The 23,199-nt window shown below is 38.4% G+C and overlaps 1 protein-coding gene across 38 annotated transcripts in view; it reads right to left on the bottom strand.

Moving 5' to 3' along the window:
- Rims2 (regulating synaptic membrane exocytosis 2) overlaps positions 1 to 23,199 on the bottom strand; it is a 516,004-nt gene that overhangs the window by 374,237 nt on the left and 118,568 nt on the right. For 25 of the 38 annotated variants that reach the window (XM_031358666.1, XM_031358693.1, XM_031358671.1 and 22 more), the window contains one exon: positions 19,078 to 19,089. The exons of the other annotated variants lie outside the window; for them this stretch is intronic. In XM_031358666.1, the coding sequence (XP_031214526.1) occupies positions 19,078 to 19,089 (12 nt within the window). The remainder of the gene's footprint in view (positions 1 to 19,077; positions 19,090 to 23,199) is intronic. 38 annotated transcript variants of the gene reach the window in all.

Here is a 23,199-nt window from a genome sequence, read left to right as displayed (position 1 = left end):
TACTTGTTTAATATGCCTCTGTGGAAAAATATGTTTTTGCTATGTGTGGCTTGTCCTCATTGGTTGTACACTCTGTTCATGTGATTTCTCTTATCTCTAAGGGTATAAATATCTGACTCTCTGAGAAAAGCTGCCTAGTGCATGGACGTCAGATGCACTCATTGATTAGCTGCACTCTCCCAGGTCCCACCACCAACCAGAGCAGTAAAGAGTAGTTCATACTTTAAAACATTGTTTTGGTATCTTATTTTTAAAAAGTAATAATAATTTATGTAATGCTATTTATCAATTTGCCATCTATTAAAATTATACAAATTTAAGGAAGAGTATATGAAAGCAGTCAAGAAAATGCCTTGGGAGAAGAAACCCTCGACTATGGCAGAATACAGAGCGAGTTTCCTTCTGATTTCTGCTGTCACGAAACTGTTGCCAAACGACATTGTGAAATCATCTCCTTGATGCTTCTATTATCTGCAAAACATATAAACTCTAAAGAAAGCGTCTACTTACTAATACTGAGTAGAAAACAAAGCTCTAGCAACTTACAAGCAATTATTTAAGGCTAGTTTGAAATGCATTACAAATTAATATCATTCGCTGGTGAAGCCAGGAAATATTACATAACAGATTATTATCAATGTAATATAAAAGAATAGCAAAAAGATGTTAGCTGATAAACCCACTGCTGTGATTTTATTAAAAAGTATGATAAAATAGCACTGGACTTTATAAGGTTTATAAAACTGCATGTGGTATTACTTAGATTAAGGTAGACCAACAATAGCTTATGCTCTAAGATCAAGAATTGACAAATGGGACCTCATAAAATTACAAAACTTCTGTAAGGCAAAAGACACTGTCAATGGCAACCAATAGATTTGGAAAAGATCTTTACCAATCCTATATCTGATAGAGGGCTAATATCCAATATATACAGAGGACTTAAGAAGTTAGACTCCAGAGAACCAAATAAGCTTATTAAAAAATGTGGTACAGAGCTAAACAAAGAATTCTCAACTGACGAATACCGAATGGCTAAAAAGCACCTAAGAAAATGTTCAACATCCTTAGTCATCAGGGAAATGCAAATCAAAACAACCCTCACACCAGTCAGAATGGCTAAGATAAAAAAACCCAGGTGACAGCAGATGCTGGCACGGTTGTGGAGAAAGAGGAACACTCTTTCATTACTGGTGGGACTGCAAGCTGGTACAACCACTCTGGAAATCAGTTTGGCGGTTCCTCCGGAAATTGGACATAGTACTACCAGAGAATCCAGCTATACTACTCCTGGGCATATGTCCAGAAGATGCTCCAACATGTAATAATGACACATGTTCTACTATGTTCATAGCAGCCTTATTCATAATAGCCAGAAACTGAAAATAACCCAGATGTCCCTCAACAGAGGAATGGATATAGAAAATGTGGTACATCTACACAATGGAGTACTACTCGGCTATATTTGTAGTTATTATTTTGTATAAAACAGATGATTTAAGCATTTTTAACATATTTTATTTTTTAAAAAAATAGTAAATTAATATTAAAAAAACAATGAATTTATGAAACTCTTAGGGAAATGGATGGATCTGGAGAATATCATCCTGAGTGAGATAACATAACCACAAAAGAATACACATGGTATGCACTCTCTGATAAGTGGATATTAGCCCAGAAGATCAGAATACCCATGATACAATCTACCACCAGAAACTCAAGAAGAAGGAAGACCAAAGTGTGGATACTTCATTCCTTCATAAAAGGGGGAACAAAATACCCATGGAAGGAGTTGCAGAGACTAACTGTGGAACAGAGACTGGAGGAAGGACAATCCAGAGACTGTTCCACCTGTGAGTCCTTCCCATATTCAGTCATCAAATCCAGACACTATTGTGGATGCCAGCAATTGCTGGCTGACAGGAGCCTGATATAGCTGTCTCCTAAGAGGCTCTGACAGTTCCCAACTAATACAGAAGTAGAGGCTCACAGCCATCCATTGGACTGAGCACAGGGTCCCCAATGAAGGAGTTAGAAAAAGGACCCAAGGAGCTTGAAGGGTTTGCAGCCCCTTAGGACAAACAACAATATGAACTAACTAGTACCCTCAAAGCTCCCAGGGACTAAACCACCAACCAAAGAGTACACGTGGTGGGACTCATGGCTCCAGCAGCATATGTATAGCAGAGGATGGCCTAGTCAGTCATCAATGGGAGGAGAGGCCCTTGGTCCTGTAAAGGTTCTATGCCCCATGTAGGGGAATGCCAGGTCCAGGAAGCATGAGAGGGGAAGGGGGGAGGGAACAGTTTTTTTTCCTGGAGGGGAAATGGGGAAAGGAGATGTTGTATAACATGTAAATAAAGAAAATATCTAATAAAAAAATAAAGACCATCATTAAAAATAGGATTTGATGCCAGGCAGTGGTGGCACACACCTTTAATCCCAGCACTTGGGAGGCAGAGGCAGGAAGATTTCTGAGTTTGAGACCAGCCTGGTCTACAGAGTGAGTTCCAGGATTCCAGGACAGCCAGGGCTACACAGAGGAGAAACCCTGTCTCAAAAAAAAACAGAATCGGTAAGATCTAGGTTCAGTGAGAAACCTTGTCTCAAAAAACAGTTAAAGGATAAGAGAATGGATCTGGGAGGAATGGGAAGTGAATGTGATCAAGGGGCATTGTCTGAAATTCTTGAATAATCAATAAAAATATAATGGTAGAAAAAAATAGAGTAGAAAAGAATAGAGAATGCTAGGGGGAAGGCCTAGCACTTATTAAAACTATACAAACAGTTCAGTGAAATCTATTATGATGAATATAGAAAAATATACTTTCGAAAAAGTTAAGGCAGCACATCCTCTCTGCAGAAACAGTCCCTGAGGAATCTCTATGTAGTCAGTGAGTCAGGTCAGATACTCCAGGCAGCTAGAGCTAAGGCAGAGCTATTCTTACAGATCCAATTTGGCCACATCTCAGGTTGATTATACTCTGGTGGGCCACGTGAACCAAGAGAACCCATTTTAATAAAGTGCTGAAGCTTAATTCCTACTGAAGTTATATTTACCTTTATACACAGGACTCCAGGCCAGAGCTTCTTTCTCGCCTGTGTACAGTGCTATCTAGTGTAAGGATTCAATACAATAAAAATGCAGAAAAGTGAGAGGTCCCAAGATATATGATTGTCCTTAACAGCTTATCTTATGGTTTATATGAATAAGCAAATAAGTAGAACAAGCCACTGATCATTCTGTCAGACTTAAGAAAACACTATTCTTTGCTTTCCTTATGATCCTTGGGACATGGAAAAGGACATGCCCTAGAATAAATATTGACAAATGCAGAGAGCACAGTAAACAAATAATTGTGACAATGTTTCATTGGCTATTTACTTTTATTTTCTACGTTCTCCAAAGATCAAATAATTTCACCAAAGATTAGGACACTGCTATAGACAAAGAAGAAATCGCCAAGACTGATACAGCTAATCTAAGTCATTTAAAATGCCTGACACTGTTTTTAGATTGTAAATAATAAGCTTTCAAAAGGATGTAGAGATAGCAATTAAACACTGTTGATGGGGACATAAATTGGCACAAACTTTATGACAAACAACATGGTACTTCCTCAAAAGTAATTTGTAAATGCCTACAATATGATTCAGCAACACACTTGGAGTATATTTCCAAGGCAAATCAAGTAAGAACAATGAGGAGATGTCAGGTCTCCTACACTAACTGCAGCACTATAGAATTAACTTAGGCATCCATCCACAAATAAACGAACACATGAGATATAAAATTGTAAATATATAACAAATACATGCAATGGAATCCATATATAAGAAAAAAACTCTTGTCATATCTGACAACATGGATGAGTATGTTGTTATACAAAATAAGCCATAAAAGTAAGATAAATAGCATATGCTCTTGCTCATATGTGAAATATCAAAAAAAAAAAAAAACTACTTTTGTAGGATAGAGAAGGATGATAGTTACCAGGGAGAAGAAAGGAGATTGGATGTAGATTATATATTAATTTGGATAAGAGGTGCCAAGTACCTGAATAGGGAAACACATATAGTAGTAACAAAATAAAAGGAAGTGATTGCTTAGTTCCGGGGACTGGCTGTAAAGAGCAGGCAGAGGAGAGCAAATAAGGATTGTGACATTACAGAGTCATCTCTTGGGTGATGAAAATGTTCTACAATTGATAACAGTGATGGCTGTGCAATTTAGTGAACATACTGAAACTACTGGATCGTATATTTATATGGGTGAGTTTTATTTTAGTTATGTTTTAATAAAGTTGTCCAGAGTTTTAAGCAAAGAAAGGGTCCCACTGAAACACATTATAATCAATTCTCAAGAGGCAAAGACAGAATTCTGAAACAGAATGACTCAGCCCATACAAGCACATTCAATGACAGCACCAGTATATCTCTCTTGAGACTTTGCAGGTCTCAGTGACACACAGAGAGTGCTGACATTAGAAGACAGAAAAAGATGAGCACCATGTCCAAAAGATGTGGCCTTCCAGCAAGATCTGGAGAGGTTACCAATAGAACTTGCTTAGAAAACACACTACAAAGAGAGATTCTAAAATTGCAATGACAGAATCCTCAGATTGGAGTCTACGAAAATCAGGAAAATATAAAGGGACCATAGATTAAGGATGGAGAGGCTGGTTTACAAAGGAGAATAGAAAGAGACAGGTGATATGAAATAAGAAAAGGAAAAATGGGAAGGTGTGTGTGTGCATGTGTGTGACTGTGTGTGTGTATGTGTATGTATGCAGGTGTGTGTGTGTGTGTGTGTGTGTGTGTGTGTGTGTGTGTGTGAAAGCCACTTGGGCTGACAATAGCCCCCACAAGAACCATAAACTAATTAAAACCGCAAGATTAACCATGAGAAACATACTTCAGAAATGGTTGGTTAGGGTAATCCAAATGACTTCTAAAACATTACCAATCATCGATGTAGCCCTGGATTGCTTCTTCAAGAGTTGAGAATGGCCCCTACTGTTGAACTCAAACTCGACCTAGGAATCAGTTGATTTGACTTAGGTCTGCCTTAAAAACTCTTTCCTGCCATCTAGCCTCCACAGCACTACAAAATACTGTGCTGGTAACCAGCTACCATATAACTGAACTTAGGCTCCACACAACAAGAGGAAAATGCTGGGTAATTAAATAATTTTATTAAAAGTATTGACAATAAGGATTACATCACATTTAAAACTTTTTGCATACTTAAATTTTTAGAAAGGAAAGAATTATAAGATTAAAGATATAGCTCTTATAATAGAAAAAAATTAACAGCTATTAATTTGATATGGAACAAATATCCAGAATAGACTAGGAAGTTTATAAATAAACACTGAAAACCACACAAACAATCCAATCAACAAGTAGACACATAAACTGAACAAGGAGTTCTTATAAGAAATACATAAATGATTACTAATTGCTTAAAACATTTAACATTGGTGGTTTACATCTGAACCCAGAGCTGATCCTGTGCCACAGCTGTCCATACCCAAATTCCACCTGGAGAGAACTGGTCTCTCAGGAGGACTGACACACACGCTTGCAGGATGGAAAAGCCACAGTCAGAGACAGCAAGACCAGCTAAAACCAGAGATAACTAGATGGTCAGTGGCAAGGGCAAGAGCATAAGCAACAGAAAGCAAGGCATCATCAGAACCCAGACCTTTAAAAAAGATCTAATACCAATACTCTTCAAACTATTCCAAAAAATAGAAACAGAAAGAACTACCCAATATGTTTTATTATGCATATACCTAAACCACACAAAGGCCCAACAAAGGAAGAGAACCTCAGACCAATTTCCTTATGAATATCGATGCAAAAAACTCAATAAAATTCTTGCCAACTGAATCTAAAAACACACCAAAATGATCACTCACCACGATCAAGTAGGCTTCAACCCAGGGATGCAGGGATGGTTCAATATATGGAAATCCATCAACATAATCCACTACATGAAAAACTCAAAGAAAAAAAACCACATGATTTCCTTAGATGCTGAAAAAGCATTTGATGAAATTCAGCATCCCTTCATGTTAAAAGTCTTAGAAATAGTAGGAATTCAAGGCCCATACATACACATAGTAAAAGCAATATACAGCAAACTAGTAGCCAATATCAAACTAAATGGAGAGAAACTTGAAGCAATCACACTAAAATCAGGGACTAGACAAGGCCGCCCACTCTCTCCCTACCTATTCAATATGGTACTCAAAGTTCTAGTCAGAGCAATTACTCAACAAAAGGAGATCAAAGGGATACAAATTGGAAAGGAAGAAGTCAAAATATCACTAGTTGCAGATAATATGATTATATATTAAGTGACCCCAAAATTCCACCAAGAACTCCTACAGCTGATAAACAACTTCAGCATAGTGGCTGAATATAAAATTAACTCAAAAAACTCTGTAGCCTTCCTCTACTCAAAAGATAAATGGGCTTAGAAAGAAATTAGGGAAACAACACCCTTCACAATAGTCACAAACAATATAAAAATATCTTGGTGTGGCTCTAATCAATCAAATGGAAGATCTGTATGACAGGAACTTCAAGTCTCTGAAGAAAGATATTGAAGAAGACCTCAGAAAATGGAGAAATCTCCCATGCTCATAGGTAGGCCGAATTAATATAGTATACATGGTCATCCTACCAAAGGCAATCTACAGATTCAGTGCAATCCCCATAAAAATTCCAACTCAATTCTTCATAGCATTAGAAAGAGCAGTTCTCAAATTCATTTGGAATAACAAAAAATCAGTATAGCAAAAACTATTCTCAACAATAAAAGAACTTCTGGGGGAATCACCATCTCTGACTTCAAGCTGTACTACAGAGCAATTGTGATTTTAAAAAAAAAAAATCTGTATGGTATTGGTACAGTGACAATCAGGTAGATCAATGGAATAGAATTGAAGGCCCAGAAATGAACCCACACACCTATGGTCACTTGGTCTTTGACAAAGGAGTTAAATCCATCCACTAGGAAAAGGACAGCATTTTCAACAAATGGTGCTGGTTCAAATGGTAGTCAGCATGTAGTAGAATGCAAATGGATCCATTCTTATCTCCCTGTACAAAGCTCAAATCCAAGTGGATCAAGGGCTTTCACATAAAAACAGATACACTGAATCTAATAGAAGAGAAAATGGGGAAAAGCCTCTAACACATAGGCACAGGGGAAATTTTCCTGAACAGAACACCAATGGCTTATGCTCTAAAATTTAGAATCAACAAATGGCATCTCATAAAATTGCAAAGCTTCTGTAAAGCAAAGGACACTGTCAATAGAACAAAAATGGCAACCAACAGATTTAGAAAAGATCTTTATCAATCCTATATCCAATAGAGAGCAATTATCCAATATATACAAAGAAATCAAGAAGTTAGACTCCAGAGAACCAAATAACCCTATTAAAAAATGGGGAACAGAGATAAACAGAGAATTCTCAACTAAGGAAACTAAAATGGCCAAGAAGCACTTAAAAAAATGTTCAAACTAAGGATTCCCTGAGATTCCATCTCACACCAGTCAGAATAGCTAAGATCAAAAACTCAGGTGACAGCAGATGCTGGTGAGGATGTGGAGAAAGAGGAACACTTCTCCTACTTCTCTAGTAGGATTGCAAGCTGGTACAACCACTCTGGAAATCAGTCTGGCGATTCCTCAGAAAATTGGATATAGTACTACCTGAGGACTCAGCTATACCACTCCTGGGAATATACCCAGAAAATACTCCAACATGTAATAAGGACACATGTTCCACTACATTCACAGCAGCCATATATATAATAGCCAGAAGCTGGAAACAACCCAGATGTCCCTCAACAGAAGAATGGATAAGGAAATGTGGTACATTTACACAGTGGAATACTACTCAGCTATTAAAAAGCAATGAATTCATGAAATTCATAGGTAAATGGATGGAAATTGAAAATATCATCCTGAGTGAGGTAACCTAGTCACAAAAAAACACACGGTATGCACACACTGAAAAGTGGATATTAGCCCAAAAGTTCAGAATATCCAAGATATAATTCACAGACCATATGAACCTCAAGAAGAAGGAAGACCTAAGTGTGGATGCTTCAGTGCTTCTTAGAAGGGGAAAAAATACTCACAGGAGGAAATATGGAGAGAAAGTGTGGAGGAGAGACTGAAGTGAGGCCATACAGAGACAGCCCCACCTGGGGATCCATCTCATATACAGTCACCAAACCTGGACACTATTGTGGGTGCCAGGAAGTGCTTGTTGTCAAGAGCCTGATATGGCTGTCTCATGAGAGGCTTTGCCAGAGCCTGACAAATACAGAGGTGGATGCTGGCAGCCAACTGGACTGAATACTCCTCCCCAATGGAGGAGTTGGAGAAGGGAGTGAAAGAGCTGAGGGGATTATCAGCCCCATGTGGGGAGCAACACTGTCAACAGGCCAGACCCCCTGGAGCTCCTGGGGAATTGACTACCAACCAAAGAGTATACATGGAGGGAACCATGGCTCTGGCCACATATGTGGCAGAGGATGGCCTTGTTGGACATCAATAATAGGAGTGGCCCTTGAGCATGATGTTGTTCGATGCCCCATTGTAGCAGAATGCCAGGGCAGGAAGGTGGGAGTGGATGGATGAGTAGGGGAGCACTCTCCTAGAGGCACGGTGGGGGGGGAGGGAGGAAGGGAAACCTGGAAAGGAGATAATATTTGAAATGTAAATAAAGAAAATATCAAATAAAAATATATTGAAAAATTATGGAAAGTTTCTATTGAAAACAAGCATTTGTCCCTTTGATGGAATGAGGGACAGCCAGTTTGAATGTTGAAGAATAGGAAGAGACCATTCTTATCTGTTATAAATATCTATCTTCATCCCGACCCTCATCCCTCTTCTTGCTTAAGTTTGCCTCAAACTTGTGATTCTCTGTGGGGCCACAGTTGTGTACTGCTACCATTTTAGTCTCTTTTATATACTTCATCAATTTTATTGTTTTTTTTAAATATTGTCTAAATTTTAAGAATGAAGGTGTTTAATTTTACACTTGATCTTAGCCAAAAGGCTGAGAAGCAATGAGGGTGTTTATTTTTATATTGTATGATATTCTCCAAGAATTAATAAAACTTTTATATTAAAATAAAAAAGAAAGTATTCACAATTACTAGTTTTCTGATGTAAATATTGTATGGAAAAGAGTGCCTCTGCCCTTATTTTTAAATTATATTGACTATTTTAATTGAAACTTAATTCCTAACTTTACTCTTTGCCTTTCCTCCCTCCAACCCTTCCCATAGCCCCCATGCCCTCTCAAATTGATTGCTTCTTTACCTTTATTACTATCATGTATATATAAATAAATATATAAATACCAAAAAATAAAGTTACTTTTAAATTTAAAAAAAAAACACATTTAACATTGTTAGCCATCAGGGAAATACAAATGAAAAGTACACTTAGGTTCCAACTCAACACAGTCAGAATGGCTATCATCAAAAACATAAAACAACACGTGCCTGTGAGGACAGAGCAGAACAGTCTTCCACATTGCTGGTGGGAACTGAACTGACACAGCCACCATGGAAGTCAATGTGGAAGTTCCTAAAAAACTACACATAGATGCTGTACTCTTTGGGTTTGGGTGAAATGCTCTATAGAGATCTACCAGGTTCACTTGATTCATAAAGTCTGTTAGCTCCATTATTTCTGTTTCATTTTTGTCTGGATGACCTGTCCATTGGTAAGAGTAGGGTATTAGAGTTTCCCACTATCAACGTATGAAGGTTAATTCATAAGGGTTAGTTGTGTTCCTTTTACAAATGTAGGTATCCTTGCGGTTGAGGCATAGATGTTAACAATTGAAATATCCTCTTGGTGGATTTTTCCTTTGATGAGTATGAAGTGTCGTTCTCTGTCTCTTTTGATTAATTTTGGTATGAAGTCTATTTTATTAGATATTGGAATGGCTACACCAGCCAACCCTTTATTCTGAGGTAATATCTATCTTTGTTGCTGAGGTGTGTTTCTCATGTACCAGAAGGATAGAACCAGGTTTTGCATTCATTCTGTTAGCCTAAATTGGAGAATTGAATAGATTGATATTGAGAGAAATCAGTGACCAGTAATTGCTAATTCTATTATTTTGGTAGTGATGGTGATAAAGGGGATTATGGGAATGGGAAACAGAGAGGGAGAGACAGAGGAAGAAAAGGAGTGAGAAAGAGAGAGGGGGAAGAGAGAGAGCTTGCGCGCATGTGTTCCCCTTCTTTTGGTTTTGCTAGTGTATATATAGTGACTCCTCAGGTGCTGTGTAAAAATCAGAGAGCTAGCAAAACATCCAGACACCATGTGTGATCGATGCTTGCTCTCACCAAGTTAGGTGTAGTGCTGGTATAAATATACTTACACAAATCTCCATCTTCATATAAACTATCAGCCAAAGAGAGGATGATTTCAAATTAGTTCCAATTAATTTCATTAAGTTTTATTTGCAAATATCAATCTAATCACCTTCATGTTGACTCTTGTGAAATAAAAAACTTTAGTCTCTCAGATATTTATATTAATTTGCTATTAGCAGCCTAGGGTAATCTAAGCAAGTATGTGCCTCCAAAAGTATTTATTTATACAGGCAAAAGCATAAACACAAACATGATTACCTGGAGAACATGTTTTTATACAAAAATAAAATTTATATTCCACTTCTATATTTTTGAAAATCAGTCAAAATAGATGTTTCTATAGTTCTTTAATACACATATCATCTCTGCTACTTAGTTAGAAATGTTTCTGATGTATACAAAACAAAATAGGAAGCTGGTAAGATAGGGTTTTGAAAGCACTTTCCATGGAGTCTGATGAACTAATTTGAGTTCAATCCACATAATGTAGGAGAGGCCTTGCACTAGTGCAGATCAGCAGCTTGTCTGCTCCTCTGAAGACCCTGCAATGTGAAGGCCTCCCAGGAGATGTGCTGCATGCATGCAACAGGTAAGAGACCCTCCCAAATAACGGAAGCAGCTGGGAACCCCAAGGGAGCCCAGCAGGCACAGGACCCATCCCCTGTGCTTGAAATCCACTTTCTAGCCTTTGCTTTCTGCCAGAGCAGAGCAGCACCTTGTCTGCCCCACTGAAGACCCCCAAAATCTAAAGGCTTCCCAGGAGATCCACTGCAGCCAGGGCAACAGATCATCAGCATGCATGCCCCTCTGAAGACCCCACAGTATGAAGCCCTACCAAGAGATCAGCTTCAGCCAGGGCCACAGGTCTCTTAGAAGACCTGCAGCAACCCTGGGGCACAGGAGGCAGGCTCCAGACAGAGACTCCCAGGTCAGCTAGCACCAGAGACAAATAGATGGCAAGAGGCAAGCACAAGACCATAAGCAACATAAGCCAATATACTTTGGCATCATAAAAACCCATTCTCCCACCACAGCAAGGCCTGGATACCCAAACACATCTGAAAACCAGGATGCTGACCTAAAATCCTATCTTATGAAGATAATAGATTCTTTTAAGGAGGATATAAAGAAATACAGGAAAATGCAGGTCAACAGAAGCCCTTAAAGAGGAAATAAATCCCTTAAAGAAACACAGACAAACTGGTGAAGGATTTGAACAAAGCGGTCCAAGACCTAAAAATGGAAATAGAAACAATAAAGAAAACACAATGAAGGCAACCCTGGAAATGAAAAACTTAGGAAGGTGTCAGGAGCTACAGATGCAAGCATTAACAACAAATACAAGACATAGAAGAGAGAATCTCAGGCAAAGAAGATATTGACACAACAGTAAAAGAAAATTCAAAACATAAGAAATACTTTTCCCCAAAACATCAAGGAAATCCAGGACACAATGAAAAGATCAAACCTAAGAATAATAGGGATAGAAGAGAGTGAAGATTCCCAGCTCAAAGGACCAGAAAACATCTTCAACAAAATTGTAGAATAAAACTTTGCTAACTTAAAGAAAGAGATGACCAGAAATGTACAAGAAGCTTACAGAACACCAAGTAAGATTGGACTAGAAAAGAAACTCCTCCATCATATAATAATCAAAACATCAAGTGCACAGAAAAATGAAAAAAAAATTAACAGCTGTAAGGAAAAAGGCCAAGTAACATATAAGGGCACCAGACTTCTCACCAGAGACCCTAAAAGCCAGAAGAGCGTGAACAGAGGTCATACAGACCCTAAGAGAACACAAACGCCAGCCCAGGCTACTATACCCTGCAAAACTCTCAATCACCATAGATGGAAAAAACAAAATATTCCATGGCAAAACCAAATGTAAACAAAATCCATCTATCAATCCAGCCCTACAGAGAATTCTCGAAGAAAAGCTCCAATATGAAGAGGGTACCTACACCAAAACAAAAAAGTACAAAAGCAAAAACAAAAATAAATAAATGAAAATAAAAAACAAGAAATTAATCATCTCACAACAAAACCAAAGGAAAGAATCACATGCACATAATGCCACATACAACAACAAACACAACAGGAACTAACAATCATCTGTCCTTAATATCTCTCAACATCAGTGGACTCAATTCCTCCAATAAAAAGACATGAGCCAACAGACTGGATACACAAACAGGATCCAGCATTTTGAGGCATGCAAGAAACACACATCAATAACAAAGACAGAAACTACCCCAGAGTAAAAGGCAAATGGTCCCAAAAACCAAGTAGGAGTTGCCATTCTAATATCCAATAAAATAGACTTTCAATCAAAAGTCTATCAAATTATCAAGTGAAATGAGGAAGGACACTTCCTATTCAAAGAAAAAATCCACCAAGAGAAAGTCTCAATTCTGAATATCTATGACCCAAATGCAAGGGCACCCACATTCATAAAAGAAACTTTACTAAACCTCAAAACACACACTGAAATCCATATAACAATAGTGGGAGACGTCAATACCCCACTCTCACCAATGGACAGGTCACTGAAACAGAAAATAAACATAGACACTAATAAAAGAGGTTATGAACCAAATGGATTTAACAGAAATCTACAGAACATTTCCCCTAAAACAAAAAAGCATACTTTCCTCTCAGCACCTTATGGTACCTTCTCCAAAACTGACCATATAATCAGTCACAAACAAGCCTCAACCGACAGAAGATTGAAATATTTCATTCATGCTATCAGATCACCATGGACCAAGGCTAGACTTCAAGAACAACAAAAATAACAGAAAACCCACATACCCACGGAAACTGAACAACTCTCTACTCAATAACAACTTGGTTAGGTAAGAAATAAAAAAAGAAATTAAAGACTTCCAGGAATTCAATGAAAATGTTGACATTGCATACCCAAATTTATGGGACACAATGAAAGCAGTGCTAAGAGGAAAATTCGCAGCACTAAATGCCCGTTTAAAGAAATTGGAAAGATCCTATATCAGCAACTTAACAGCACACCTGAAAGCTCCAGAACAAAAAGAGTAAACACAAAAAGGAGTAGACTGAGGAAATAGTCAAACCCAGGGCAGAAATCAACCAAACATGGTGTGCTTACAGACAGGAGCTTAGTGTATGACTGTCCTCTGAAAGGCCCAACGAGCACCTGACTGAGACAGAAGCAGATATTTATGCTCAACCAATGGACTGAAGTCGGGACCCTTGTGGTTAAATTAGGGAAAGGCTAGAAAAAGCTGAAAAGGAGAGCCACCCTATATGAAGACCAGCAGTCTCAACTAACCTGGACGCCTGAAACTCAAACTCTCTGACAATGAGCCACCAACCACAAAGCACACACTAACTGGTCTAAGCACCCATGACCCCCCCACTGCCACTGTCACCCCCCCCCACACACACACACACACATACAGCAGAGGACTGACTGCTCTGGCCTCAGTGACAGAAGAAGAGCTTACCTGGAGAGATTTGAGGCCCCAGGGAGTGGCGAGGCCTGGTAGAGTTGGTGGGGGAAGAACGTCCTCTTGGAGACAGGGGGAGGAGGGATGGGATGAGGAACTATGGGAAGATAGATTGGGAGGAGGGTAATGATTGGACTGTAAAAAATTAAAATTAAAAAAGAAAAAAGTGGGAGGAGAGGACCAACCTCCACAAAGTTCTCCTCTGATCTTTGACCTCCGTACATGTGCCAGGGCAGGCTTGTGTCCCCACATGCAGGGGTCATGCTTATATATGCATCATCACAATTAATAACATCTAATTTTAAAAGAAACAAAAAATTGATTGCTGTTAGCAGAAAAAACAAGGGAAAAGTATTTTCTCTAGTTTTAAAAAGTTGTCTGACTGTGGATTGCTGTCTATATGCAGGTGAGGGCAGGCACAAAAAGGCTAGAGCCTGTGATTGGGCAGTGGATAAAGAAGGCAGGCTAAGAGTTTTAGAGACGGGAGAGATAGAGACATACAGGTAGAAGGAAGGAAAATGGAGGAAAAGAAGGATGAACCAGATCTGAGTGGCTTCAAACAGTCACAGGTAACTATGAAGGGGTGGACTAATACAGGACAATTTGTCCAATCTAGGTGAGCAGCTTGTATCAATATCAGCTGGCTCTGAGTTCATTGTGTGGCCTTTCGGTGGGTTGAGATCTACTGATATAAATCTGACTGATAAATTACTAGCCTCTAGAGTTTTTATTTTACCAGGTTACAGGGATTTGTGACAGCTAACCACAGGAGACAGATGGCTGGGAATGGGAGCAGGATCCCCAGCAAGAGAACAGTTGGGCAAGTTGGGCGGCCACCGCATGGGGATCATGGGGACCATGGGGACCTTGGGGACAGGGAAACCAAGTTATTAGAATACAGTCAGCACTAGCATGGGATGCTTTTTAAATATTTCACGCAACATCTAACAGCCTTGGGTCAGTAGCTGTGATGATAACTCTTAAATTTCAACTTGCGGCATGGAGAAACTCCTACAGAACTAGTGAAGCACACTTCTGGATGTACCTACAACAGTATTTTTCAGGAGGAGTGACATATAAGAAAGCAACTGGAGGAAAGACCTGCCCTGTTAGTGATCGTACCACCCAATAGTCTGGGAACACAGGTGGACAAACATAAAAGAAGAAAAGCCTGTTAAGTTGTGTGCATTCCACTCTGTGAGAAATTGTCTGTTGCTGCGGCTTTGCTTCTTTGGACATTCTTTGGAAGTCTCCAGGTTCCTTAAGTCTTGCAACATGGATTTCCAACATCCAAGGAGCTTCACAGCCCTCAGTCTGAGGCTGAGAGTGCATCACTGCACCACCCCAACAGTTCTGAGGCTTCTAGGTTCTAGAACTGAGCAGCTCTCGGGTACTCTGCCTTCCCAGAATATCAAAAGCCACTGTTGAACTATGTACCCTCCAGTTATGAAACCCAGTACAATAAACTCACTAGTTCTGTCCCTAAAAAACATCTGTTCAAATATATCCTAAGGACTCTAATACCCTTGGTCTTTCTTTCATCGTAACAAATGACAAATCATGTCAGGATATCACATTTGCATTAAGAGGTAGTGTTGACTTTTGGACTGAATATCATGACTTGCCAGAAACCTTTAGAAATTTTCTTCTATGCGATGTACTAGAACTGTATTATACACCATTTCCAGTTTCAAGGAGAGCTAGGAAAGTTTGGTGGGGTTTCACACTGTTTAAATATAAACATCAAGACAAAAGGAAATTGCAAATATCTGTTGGGACCCCACTAAGTAGGGTGAACATTTTCAACTGTCCAACCTCTCAAACATATTTTACATGTAATATATTTGCCTCTTTTCTAAAGAAGGCAATTCTAAAGCTTCATCTAACTAGTTACAAAAACAAACTCCAAAGCAAGATCTTTGAAAGCAAGCAAATCTCATCATGGTGCTTGAGGTGTGAATCATTTATATACTTAAAAGATTTGATAATCGACAAAAGAAAAGGTGACTTCAGTAACAACTCACATTCAGAACCAGAGGAATAGAAATGTGTGGTGTCCACTATCCACAGTACACAGCGAAGCCTATAGGAGTGACTTTGTTTCCTGTTCAACCTGTCCAGCTACCTCAATTCAGTCATCCAGGAAGCCCTTTCCTCACTGTCTTTCGTATTCCCAGTTCTATCCCTAAGGAGGAGAACCTTTGTTCATTACCATCCTTGCCTTTACATGGAACTAGTACTGCAGATAGATGCTGTGGAGGACTGCAAAGCTTGCATGTCTACTGCTAGTATGAGTACAGGAGTTTGTGCATTCCCTTGCGGCTGAAGAAATAGTATTTACTATCAAGGTTAGTTGCCTTAATAATTAGATTCATGTGGTTTTAAATTTTAAATTAATTAAAATTGAATTTACTTATAAATACATTGGTAAAACATTTCTCAAGTGTGTAACAGCTACATGTGAATACAACCTTCTTTGTATAAGAGTCTGTAGCTTTATTTGCATATTCCAAATCCATACAAACTAATTAATACACTTTATCTACTAGTCACCCCTTAACTAATTAGAAACCAATAAGCATGAAATCTTTTTTTCATATTTAATGTAAAAACAATGACTTCGTGGAGTTTACAAAGCAAATACGAAGCATCACTTCACATTAACTTTGATGGCTACATTACGTCATCAAGAAGTACCATGATAACTGATGTTACAATTTATGCTTGCCAAAAATGCTATAACACATAAATCATGCACGCTACTAAGGAGTGGGGCTGCTCTAAACCTTACATACAGCAAGTGATAAGCTGCTAAATCAGAATAGTTACATAAGTTTAATGTTTCACACAGAACTTAAAGGGAGGGCAGAGTCACTTATCCCAAATTTAATGTCTCTGCTTCTTGTTTACAAGTTTCCTGAAACAAGCACTTCAAAGGACAACTCAATAACTTTTTATTAATACAGTAACTCTTAAATTCCCAAGTAAATGGTACTTTTGAGGCAGCTTTCACAGCCAGTGACAGTGGAGCCATTCACTGAAAACAAGTGAGCCCACTTGTGAAAATTCCTTCTGCTGGTTCCCGGAGACACCTGGGAGGTCTCTGGAGAGGACTTGGCTAATTACCCCAGGAAAATGCTGCCTCGTCTGACACTGGAAGCTCATAGTGGACCCAAGACATCTTAGCTTTGGGCTACTTTTAAGGAAGGAAGGAAGGAAAAGAAGGAAGGAAAGGAAGGAAGGGAGGGAGGGAGGGAGGGAGGAAGGGAGGGAGAAGGGAGGAAGGGAGGAAGGGAGGAAGGGAGGAAGGGAGGAAGGGAGGAAGGGAGGAAGGGAGGAAGGGAGGAAGGGAGGGAGGGAGGAAGAAAGCTATTTTATTCTAATTAAGCCAATCTTTAGGTAGACACCTAGAAAGAAAGGGTTTCTAAAACATGAACATGAGCTCTGACATTAGCAACCCAACTTCCACTTCAAAATTATTGAAATTTTTATGGGTAAAATTAACTCTTACAGAAACCTTCTTCTAACTGAGAAATAAACAGTGAGGAGCCACCACTGCCACAAATTATCTGGAGCTCTTTTTATGCACATTTTTTAAAATGTCAGAAAATAAATCGTAAGCTATAATTCTAACTACACAATGGTAAAAGAATGACTTGTCACTAGAAGTCATGTTTATTTAAGCTGATTTTGGACAGTGAGGATGAAGTCTGGTCAGCACATGAAAACTAGGTTCCCATCATTACATTCCCAATTTCCAGGATAGGAGGCATGATAAAATCAAAAAACAAAACAAACAAACAAACAAAAAAACCCAGATAGTAGTTAGACCATTATGCATTCTATATTAACTCCAAACACAAAAGTTGCCATAGAAACTCTAGAAGTCATCAACCACACAGGTCGTCTCTTTGTGGGTAAGCTATGGTAGGAAGCAGATCAAAGAAAGCTCATGAGTTCTCTGAAGAATCACCCCAAAGATGATGCACAGTTTGTGCATTAATTGACCTGTTAATCTTCAAAACAGCTTCTAAGGTTGTTAGATTCCTACAGGATTTTTTTTAAAGATTTACTTATTTATTATATGTAAGTACACTGTAGCTGTCTTCAAACACACCAGAAGAGGGCGTCAGTTCTCATTATGGATGGTTGTGAGCCACCATGTGGTTGCTGGGATTTGAACTCAGGACCTTCGAAAGAGCAGTCAGTGCTCTTAACCACTGAGCCATCTCTCCAGCCCCCTACAGGATTTTTAAAAGAAATAATTATAGTGTCCCTTCTTCTACTCTGAGATATCATTCCAAATCCATGCCCAACATTTGCCACAAAATGCATTGTCCACACTGAGTAGCTGAAGACTTTGAATGGAAGCAAAACCTTCCTGCTGATTGAAATCATGGTACTGCTTAGAAGGCTGCAACTACTTTGAATGTGTGCCATTTGAAAGGACTCAAGGCTAAGTTTGACTCATTAAAAGTTATCAGAACCGAAATATTGTTTTCTTTATATCAAAGTCACCAATCTATAGAGCAGATCTAAATGCTAATCAGACATTCTTGGGCAGATATCAAGGTATGAAAAACTTCACTAACTCCTCAAACTATTGAGATAAAGCAGAAATGTATTACACATCTATGATAAACACAAGAGACTTGTTTCAGTGAACCTACTTTCAACAGTATTTTAGTTTGTTGTTACAGTCTTTGACTCTAGGTATTAAGTTGGAAACTTTATAAAACCTGACAAGAGTGAATTTCAGCAAACATGTAAGGTACCGATCATAATGCACAATGCTATGAGATCATAACTACTGAGCACCAGCCTCAGGCTTTCAAGGGGCTCGGGAATGGGAGGACTGGATGGGCGCAAAATCAGTAGGTGGTAATCTTTTCCACCAGAGACACAATAACAAAAGTATTAACTTGTAAAAACTAAGGGATCTATAAAGAATTAATATTTTTACCTCTAATACAATGAAATGCAAGGTGTTTTCAGTAAAATCAGCATGCTTCATATGCTTAAATATGTTAGACTGTTTCGCAACTGTCATGCAATATAACTAACAAAATACTTAGGATAATAAAATTAAATGCAACTATAAAATTAAACTGGCAATAGCAATAAGAAAAAGTATATTAGACAGAAAGAAAAAGACTCTAACCACTTTGTCCTCCTGGCGTGAATATCCACGAAAGCAAGTTTAAAAAGACAGAAAAGACAAAACAAAAGAAGGAATGATTAATTCCATTATTAAATATGAGCAGCTCTTAAGAGTTCATTAGTGAAATGGAAATTAGAAAATGTTTACACTTTGACTCAATTCTAAAACTTCAACTTTATATTTAGGAGGGAAATTTTCCCAATTATTTCATTAAATTCAAATAAAAGCATGCCAAATATCATAACATATTGAGATATAAACAAAATAATCTCCATAAGAGCAATTAAATAACCAAACATCAGAAAAGATAAAATGTCTTTTCACAATTAAGCCTTAACTAAATCTTGAACTCAAGGAAAATAATTTGAAAACTGTTTAGAAATAAAGCTTTTACATATAAAAATGATAAAATATACCATGGTTCAATTCATCAACTACTATCAAAAGTAGACAAGATGAAGTATTACACGAATTATGCATATGTGCTTTACAAATAATTTTTTAACTTAGATTTCTTTTAATTTTAAATAAATGAAAAGAAAAATTTATAAAATATTATATTTGGCAATTGTGGGTCACACTTCCAATATTATAAATGTAGAAACAAATCAAAGAAGATACATATAGTCAAGAGACTTTAGTTTCCCCTCAAAACCCTTCCTGCGCATAGTCTTTACCCTCCTATATACTGCCAAAAAGAGCAACGTCCCTCTCCACCTTGCTGCCTCTCTACTTTCTGTAGTAAAACTACCATCATTTTCTCTTTCATTCTAGCCTTTTTTTAATCAATTGAGAGGTCCCACTTCATTCCACTATAATAATCTCTCAGGCCTGGACTCTTTAAAAAAATAAATAAATAAATTCTTCCTCTGTAGTTGACCTTTATACTAGTTCCAGTTGTCAGCCTCAAGAAAACAGCTTGGGCTATGTCTAGAGAGCTCTGACTGCTCTTCCACCGGTCCTAAGTTCAATTCTCAGCATCAAAGCCATCTGTAATGGGATCTGATGTCCTCTTCTGGTTTGACTGAAGACAGTGTACTTACATACATAAAACTAAACAAATCTTTTAAAAAAGAAGAAGAAAGAAAAAAGAAAACAGAGCTTCCTTCCAAAGTGTGCTCTGCCTATACTAAGCTCTATAGAGATCAATAAAATAGAATTGGGGACCTAGATCTAAGTCCATGAAACTGACAAAACAATACATTGCAGAAAAGAGCACCTTCAACAATGGCTCTAATCAAACTGGACTTCAATGTGCTAAAAAATTAAGCTACATCTTTATCTCCTGCCCTGTACAAAATTCAACTCCAATGGATCAAGAACCTCAACATAAGAAACAATGTCCTATTCACAGTGTCTTTTGCCTTACAGAACCTTTGCAACTTTATGAGGTCCCATTTGTCAATTCCTGACCTTAGAGCATAAGCTATTGATGTACTGTTCAGGAGATTTTCCCCTGTGCCTATGTGCTCGAGGCTCTTCCCCACTTACTTTTCTACTAGTTTCAGTGAATCTGGTTTGATGTTGAGGACCTTGATCCACTTGGACTGGAGCTTTGTACAAAGAGATAGGAATGGATCGATTTGCATTTTTCTACATGCTAACTGCCAATTAAGCCAGCACCATTTGTTTAAAATGCTGTCTTTTTTCCACTGGACCAATCCTATATCTAATAGAGGGCTAATATCCAATATATACAAAGAACTCAAGAAGTTAGACTCCAGAGAACCAAATAACGCTATTAAAAATGGTGTACAGAGCTAAACAAAGAATTCTCAACTGATGAATACCAAATGGCTGAGAAGCACCTAAAGAAATGTTCAACATCATTAGTCATCAGGGAAATGCAAATCAAAACAACCCTGAGATTCTACCTCACACCAGTCAGAATGGCTAGGATAAAAAACTCAGGTGACAGTAAATGCTGGAGAGGTTGTAGAGAAAGAGGAACACTCCTTCATTGCTGCTTGGATTGCAAGCTGGTACAACCACTCTGGAAATCACTTTGGTGGTTCCTCTGGAAATTGGACATAGTACCATGAGAGGACCCAGCTATACCACTCCTGGGCATATACCCAGAAGATGCTCCAACATGTAATGAGGACACATGCTCCACTATGTTCATAGCAGCCTTATTTATAACACCCAGAAGCTGGAAACAACCCAGATGTCCCTCAACAGAGGAATGGATACAGAAAATGTGGTACATCTATACAATGGAGTACTACTCAGCTATTAAAAACAATGAATTTATGAAATTCTTAGGGAAATGGATGGATCTGGAGAATATCATCCTGAGTGAGGTAACCCAATCACAAAAGAACACACATGGTATGCATTCTCTGGTAAGTGGATATTAGCCCAGAAGATCGAAATACACAAAGTACAATCCACAAACAACAAGGAACTTACGAAGAAGGAAGACCAAAATGTGGATACTTCATTCCTTCATAAAAGGGGGAATAAAATACCCATGGAAGGAGTTGTAGAGACTATGGAGCAGAGACTAAAGGAAGGACAATTCAGAGACTGCTCCACCTGGGAATCCTTCCATATCCAAACATCAAGTCTAGACACTATTGTGGATGCCAGCAAGTGTTGGCTGACAGGAACCTGATATAGCTGTCTCCTAAGAGGCTCTGACAGTACGTAACTAATACAGAAGTAGAGGCTCACAACCATCCATTGGACTGAGTACAGGGTCCCCAATGAAAGAGCTAGAGAAAAGACCCAAGGAGCTGAAGGGTTTGCAGTCCCTTAGGACGAAAAACACTATGAACTAACTAGTACTCTCAGAGCTCCCAGGGACTAAAACTCTAACCAGAGAGTACACATGGTGGAACTAATGGCTCCAGCAGCATATGTATAGCAGAGGATGGCCAAGTCAGTCATGATTTGGGGGGAGAGGCCCTTGGCCCTTTGAAGGTTCTATGCCCCAGTGTAGGCGAATGCCAGAGCCAGAAAGCAGGTGAGGGTGGGTGGTGAGCAGGGGGAAGGGGAAGGGAACAGGAGTTTGTTTTTGTTTTTGTTTTATTTTTTTTTCTTTTTTTGGAGGGGAACCTGGGAAAGGAGATATTGTATGACATGTAAATAAAGAAAACATCTAATAATTTTTTTTAAAAAAAAAGAAGAAAAAAGAGAAGATAAGTTTTTCTTTAATACATGTGAATGGTCTAAGGATTCAATATAGGGAGAATATTAGAAGTTATACATTTTAGGTATATTAAAAGAAAACATGAGCATACAAAAAAAAAAAAAAAAAAAAAAAAAAAAAAAAAAAAAAAAAAAAAAAAAAAAGGACCAATACCCTGACACTACCACAGGAAAAAAGTAGGAAACACACAACATCTTACAGGCAGGGGCTTTATGAACTAGACTCCAACAGCACAGGAAATAAGACCAACAATTGACAAATGGAAACTCATGAATCTAAAGTTTCTGTACAGCAAGTGAAAGTGTCACGTGAAGGAACAGACAGCCACAGAATGGGAGAAACCTTTTTTTTTCCTTTCCCAGTTCCCCTCCCCAAAAAAAATAAAAAATAAAAAATAAGAACAAACCCCTGTTCCCTCCTCCCCCCACCCCCGCTCACCACCCCACCCTCTCCAGCTTACTGGCCCTGGTATTCCCCTACACTGGGGCACAGAACCTTCACAGGACCAAGGGCCTCTAGGGAGAAATCTTTTCCAGACACTCATCTGACAGAATTAGTGTCTAGAATATAAAAAGAACTTTAAAAAATCTAAGCATTAAGAAAATATGCAACCTTCCTAGAAAAATAAAAATAAAAATAAAATGGTTTATGGAACTGATTTAGAAACTCAAACGAAATGTAAATCAGCTAGGAAACACATTTTTAAAACTATTCAACATCCTTAGCCATCAGGATTAAAAATGCTTCAGAATTCCAGTTCACCCCAATGAAAATGGCTATCATCAGGAATAAACACTGCTGCTTGGGGGCAGGGGTGCCGGGGTGAGAGTCCTATAGACTATGGGAATGCATCCATCCATTTTGGAAGGCAGTCCAGATGTTTCCCAAAAACTAGAAATAGAACTGTCATATGACCCAGCCATGCCAGTCCTGAGCATGCATATATATATATATATATATATATATAT

Source organism: Mastomys coucha, unplaced genomic scaffold, assembly GCF_008632895.1.
Source record: "Mastomys coucha isolate ucsf_1 unplaced genomic scaffold, UCSF_Mcou_1 pScaffold7, whole genome shotgun sequence".
In the NCBI taxonomy this organism is placed as follows: Eukaryota; Metazoa; Chordata; class Mammalia; order Rodentia; family Muridae; genus Mastomys; species Mastomys coucha.
The sequence above is the reverse complement of the archived record's forward strand: the minus strand, read 5'-3'. Positions and strand labels throughout refer to the sequence as shown.